Source organism: Rhea americana, unplaced genomic scaffold (genome assembly GCF_003343005.1).
Source record: "Rhea americana isolate MKP2758 unplaced genomic scaffold, rheAme1 scaffold_335, whole genome shotgun sequence".
Classification (NCBI taxonomy): domain Eukaryota; kingdom Metazoa; phylum Chordata; class Aves; order Rheiformes; family Rheidae; genus Rhea; species Rhea americana.
In genome coordinates, this window is record NW_028186463.1 from 713,116 (window position 1) to 719,115 (window position 6,000).

Consider the following 6,000-nt stretch of genomic DNA (forward strand, 5'->3'; position numbering starts at 1 on the left):
CAAGGATCTTGAACTGCTTGTGCTCTGTGGTGGAGCTGGCAAGGCTCATTTCCAGCATCTCTCAAATAGCTATAGAGGTTTAGATCAGCCAAACCAAAGGACCAAGTGTATGAACTGAATTCTTGGTCTTTTGTTTCCCCTCTTCATGTTTGTTTTTCTCCTAACCTCTGTAAAGAGTGACTTCAGCCCCCAAAAGAGATAAGTTGGAATTAGCAACTGGGTACCATGTTTGCCTCTGTATTAACTGATAAGAGAAATGCTTGGGGCTTGCGCTGAGCTGCCATGAGTTGATGTGTTTGGGGATTAGCGTTCAAAGCTCCTGTGAAAGGACACACAAACATCACAGCTGCGGAGCATCAAGTTGGGAATCTGCCACAAAGGGAATAGCTTGTGAGGGGCTGTTTAAGGGCGCAGAGCTCTTCGGTGACCTTATGTTGTTGCTGGATATTAGCTGTCTTTGCAAGGGGTGGACCACCAGCTAGAGGTRCTGCTGGTCTGTGGTGGCAGGTGAAAACTGAATCTAGCACAATTTGAAACTGGATTTCCAGGTCGTTATTGCTTCCCTTTGGAAACAGTTATCAGACCCTCAGTTTATGTCTTTCRCTAGCAGCTGTAGCAATCATGTCAGAACAAGAGGATAACTGGGGGGTCGGTGAGGGAAGAGCAGGCACTGATTGGAGAGTGTGCCTCAGGGCTTTCGGGAGCAGCTGGAATCTGGTGTCGCCTTGTTCTTAGGTATCCAGCAAAAACTTAGTGCCAGGGTGAGAGGGGCTGCTAAGAAATATATCTTGACTCCTGTTTGAAGCTAATCTTATTGAGAGCATGAAGAACTGTTTGTTTCCTTGGGGAATACAGGTACTTATGTGTGTAAAGTGCTCCTGAAAACGCCCGTGAAAACCCTGCCCCGGTACGGTATGAGACTGTTTTAGAGCAGGCTGCCGTCAGATGCAACTCTGCTGGTAGGGAAACAGAGTCAGGTGTCTGTTTGCCTTAACTTATTTCTTCCAGTGATTGACATAAAACTGGAAAAGCCTCAAGAGCAGCCTGTCAGTGAAGGAGGCTGTTCCTGCTAATACCACGTGGCTTCTACCTTTCTCCAGAACATCACTGCTTTCCCTCCCTTTACTCTTCATTGACTGCAGTGTGAATATTGGCTTGAACCTTCCCCTTTCAGTAATAACGTATTGCAGTTCATCATCGCTGGCTGTCTCGTGGAGATGATCTATTAGCTTCACAAGCACACACACACAAAGAAAAATGTCAGTGTCTTCATTATTTATAAGAAAAAGCCAAAATATTCCAGCATATTCTAGTTATAACTTTAAAAAGATAGGTACAATTTCTTAATATTTGTTCCTTTTTTAATATGTTATGATATTGCACTTTGAAATGATGGAAACTGAGCAAGTTTTGAATTGGACTTAGYGAGATGTATGTGCAGAATAATGCTTGCAGAGCTTACCCATTTGATTTCTCTAACAAACTGGAAATGACTAGACAGCAGTTGAAAATGCAGGCAGAGGAGGCATATGCCAAGGGTTAAATGCTATCCATATAATAAAAAAATAAAACCAGGCTCTTAATCTTTTGAGCAGAGATAGTCTGAATGGTGTTCAAACCCCATGTGTTTTTAGGAACGAATGTTAGCAGGGGTTTTGATATCATAAAAGGCTACTGGATTTTTTAGTTCTTGCAGAGGCAACGCGAACACGTTTCCAAGAAAGCGTACTGAGAAATACGAAGCGTCTTTCTGAACTGGATGGATGGCTTCTGGAGGATCTCGGGGGAGAAGGGGAGGGTGGACGTGCATTAGCAAAACACTTGCGAGAAACAAGGAAACATGTTTTGGGTGCACAGCGARTTTTAAGAGCATTTTTTTCCTTTTATGTAGAACACCAATAAAGTAAATTATTACTACTTGAGAGATTGGAATGTAACGTTTCAGTTGTTCTGAGGAGAAAGCATTTTGCTTCTTACTTTTAAGAAAGGAGAAACTTTAAATGAATTCAAGACTGGCACTAAAAGCATCTTAAGTTGATTGGAACACTCAAATTTGGCAAAAAGATGAAGCAGCAGTTAAATAAATGAATAGAAACGCTCTGGTAAGAGGCCAGTTAAAGACTGGGATGGAGGGAGCAATTTAAGGAGGAATTGCACGTGCTTTTCCGTAGCGTGGTCATAGGTGGACTAGGGGAAGGGGTGTTAACTTTAATCGTACAGGAATCTAGATGAAAGATCTTAGGTGGAAAGGAAGGAATTTAATAGGATGGAAACTGATTTAGGATTATGCAGATCTATGCCTTCATTTTTTTAGCATTTTTTATGTTCAGTCTTCCGAGTTGGTTTAGTTTTTTCACTAGATCTGTATAGTTTGGTTAAATAACTAGTAACTTAGTTTTCTATTTAACTAGGCTTACAGTTAACCAGTTTTTTTGGTATTTATTTCTTTGCTTAATTTTTTACTATTTTCGGTAATTTTTGGTTTGGTTTTGTTTTGCGGCGGAATCTGTTCAGAGCTTTGCTGATGTCGCGAGGCGTAGCTGCCCTGGAAACACAGGATCGGACACACTAGAAGTGCACCCTTTTAATCTTTACTAGTCATTGTGAAGTTGCTGTGTAAGTTAATAAACACAATTGTAAATACATTGTTTGCTGGGCGGATACGGCTGAGTTACAGTGCAGGAAAGAATTTGCGAGTCTGTTGCGATTGCTACTTAGCGAACAATTGCAAGCAAATATTCAGGCTCCTCCATCGTTCTCTTCTGCCCCTCTACCACCGAAAAAATAACCAACCGGGGAAGAGAAGGGAATCGTCCTCACCACCACTTTCACCAGGAAATGGGCATGAAAGATTGGGGTTTCTTCATTCTCGGAATGAAGGTTAAAACTCGTGTCCTAACCTGGGTTTGTAGCAACTCTGCACAACGATAACTTAAAGGCAGGATGAGATGTAAAGTGCTTTTATAATGCAATATTAAAGGCGAGTTTTTTTGACGTGGCATGTCTTGAAATAAACATCAATGATATGTGACGAAGGATCATTCTTTATTTAAAAGAAACTCTTGGGGGGAAGGAAACCTGGCTACTTTTCCTGTATTGTACTGTTCTTAACTGTGCAAAAATGGTCCATCTTGCTGCTTGTTGGTTTTGATTTTTTTTTCTCCCTCTGGTTCTTCACACAACTTGTGTTGGGCGTCGTTTGGCTCTTTTCCACGAATGCGTGCTTTCTCTGCTCCCCGGTAGAACCCGAGCCTGCTGCTCCTCGTAGTAACAAGCCTGAAACGCTGGATCTGCAAGGAGCTGGCTTGTGGCGTAAGGCYTGGGTGCATGAGCGGTCCCACTGCTTCTGATGGAAGCTGCTACATGTCCGGGAGCAGGTTTGTTGAACGAGCCCGTTTTAACTCTCCTCTAGAAGAGGCCCAGAAGAGCAGGTGGCCACGAGTCCTGTATTCAACACAGCGCGGACCGCGATCGCAGGGACAAGGGCGAGCTGTCCCTTGTTGGGCACTGGTGGGTGTCCTGGGAAGGTCCTGAGGTCCACTGGGGACAGCCGGGTGTGTTTAATGTATATGCTTGTTGAGGCCAGTGTGTAACGGGACTCCAGGATTCAGTCTTCTCCTAGTACTTCCCCTGATCTCTAGAGAAAGGACACTTGCCAAGAGAGCCCAGGAGCAACACGGTCTCATTTTTGTACCACAGTTCCTCGCGCCATCTGTCTCGCAGCCTTKGGGGTTTATTTTTACTTTGCTCCATCAACATGGCCAGTAGAACCATGGGAACAGGGTTTTCTATTTTTTTCCCTTTCTTTTAAGGTGACTTGGAAAACAGTAAAGGTTTCTGCTCTGTTTCTTTTCTCCTCCGCACTCTGGCTTGATTGTTGTACGGTGCATTACGCGGCTATCCATTACTCACTCTCTGTCTTGATACAAGTAGTTGAAGAAATTGTATAAGGGGGAAAAAAAAGGTTCCTTTTCTTCATGTCGGAATGTCACTGGTACCTCAGCTCTGTTTGATAATATGAAACAACGACGACGAATCCTTAGCGCTTGAACTAAATAAATACCCGTCTCATTGGAAAGCTCTGGGTCTCGTCTCTTAGCGTGTCCATCGACCTGCAGGGCCGTGGGGGCGAAGGGAACGAGGACGCCCCTCTTCGGCTTCCTCTTGCTCGCGCCTTTCGGGCTTTAAGCGTTGCGGGAGGCGAGACCGGAGCGGAGCGGGCGCGTGACGACCGGTACCGGAGACGCTGCTCGCAGGCCCCGTCCTCCTTGGTGTCTCCTTGCCCGGGGTCTGCTGCGGGGCAGCAGGGCAAGCCCGCGGTGCCGGCCCGGGCCGCGGCCCCGCCGGCGGCCTGCAGCCCCTTCGGCTCGCTCGGGCGCGCTCCCCTCGGGGCTGGATGGACCTTSCGGAGGATGGACAGGCAAGACAGACCCTTGAACGCTGTGGCTGGGGAGAAGCTCTGGAGCTAAGGGAAGAGCCGGCCGGCGCGTGTGCGGCGCGTTGACGATCGTCTCGCTTTCTCCTCTCAGCCACCTTCTCCATCCCCACCCACCCCGTGACGCCTGGGTYGGAGCGGCGCTTCTTCCAGGCTCGCGCCGCCCGTTGCCCGCGCTCCGGATATAAATTAAAGGCGATTTGGAGCGTTCGCCCTCAGCCCCGCGCGGGGAGAGCGCTGCGCCGGCGGCGGCTGCCTGGGTCGTGTGCGGGGCTCCGTTAAAGCTACCGCTAATTAAAACGCAGGCGCCGTCGCGTTTCTGATCATTTGGGAGTTTTTCCAGCCGTTCTGACCCCTGGGCCGGTTCTCCCGGGGGAGAATTGCTCCTGCGGCTCCGGGATTTCTCCTGGGAAGGATCGGGCAGCTCGGCCCTGACTTTTATTTCTCGAAAGGCAGTAGGGGTGAGGAGCGGAGGGGTTCGCTCCGACCCGCGGGTTTTGAGCCCGAGCCCCCGGGAGCGGCGTGCCGGGAGCCGGAGCGGCTGCGAGCCGCGCGGGCTCGGCGGGGCCGCGGGATGCCGGGGAAAAGGGACTCGGAGGCCGGCGGCCAGCCGGGGCAGCGAAAGGAGGGCGCCGCTTGCGAAGCCGAGCTCGATCCCGGCGGAGAGCAGCGGCGCAGGGAGCAGCGCAGCGGCGGGAGAAAACCCAAACCCCTCGCTCGGAAAAAGCCGCAGGCGGATGAGCTTTGCCCTCCGCTTTGCAGGTCTCCGGGCTGTTTTTACGCCGCTCCCCGACTGCGGCGGGGCCGCGGGCCCTGCCGGCGCCTTTCCCAGGCGGCGAGGGCCCGGCGGCAGGGAGGGAGGMTGTCGGGCATCTCCCCCTCGGCGCCGAGGCGCCGGCGGCCCGGGCCAGGGCGCCGCGAGCGCTCGGGAGCGGGGCAGAGGCGCCGAGCGAGCGCTCCCTCCCGGGGCACGGACRGACCCGGGCTCGGGAAGCGACACCTTTATTAGCCATCCCGTAACCTGTTCTCTTTGGTTTTTTTCTTTTCTTCCCTCCAAACCGAGCGCGGTTCATGCGAAGGGGGCGGCAGCGGCGGCGATGCGAGCAGGAGCAGCGGCAGGAGGAGGAGGAGGAGGAGGAGGAAGGCCGAAGGAGGGTGAGGACGGGGCCGGCGGGGCCTTTCCCGCTCGCGCGTTAGCTCCCGGGAGCAAACGCCGCTCCAAATCCCGCCGCGGTTCGGGGAGGTGCCGGTGCCGGGCGGGGAGGGGTGGGGGGTTATTCCGCAGCGCTTGGGGCGCCGCCGGGGGTTATTTCGGGGTGCTGGCGGGGGGCGAAGCGGTGCCGGGGCGGGAGCTGCTCCCTAGAACCAGCAGGGCATCCACATGAAGGAGCCGAGGGCGGCGCCGGTGGCGGCGCCGGCCAGCAGCCCCAGGGCCATCTGGTCGCCGGAGACGCGGTAGGGATCCTCGCGGACGACCACGCGCGTCCCGCCGGGAGCTGCAAGGCAGAAGGCGGCGCCGCTGCGGCGTTAAAAAAAACAAAACAAAACAAAAAAACCAAATCCTC

The 6,000-nt window shown here is 51.9% G+C and overlaps 1 protein-coding gene across 2 annotated transcripts in view; it reads left to right on the top strand.

Moving 5' to 3' along the window:
- RAB6A (RAB6A, member RAS oncogene family) overlaps nucleotides 1-3,031 on the top strand; it is a 65,123-nt gene extending 62,092 nt beyond the window's left edge. For both annotated transcript variants that reach the window (XM_085311224.1, XM_085311225.1), the window contains exon 8: nucleotides 1,009-3,031. In XM_085311224.1, coding sequence (XP_085167350.1) covers nucleotides 1,009-1,073 — 65 coding nt within the window. In that variant the 3' untranslated portion in view covers nucleotides 1,074-3,031. The remainder of the gene's footprint in view (nucleotides 1-1,008) is intronic.
- Nucleotides 3,032-6,000: the final 2,969 nt, after the last annotated feature.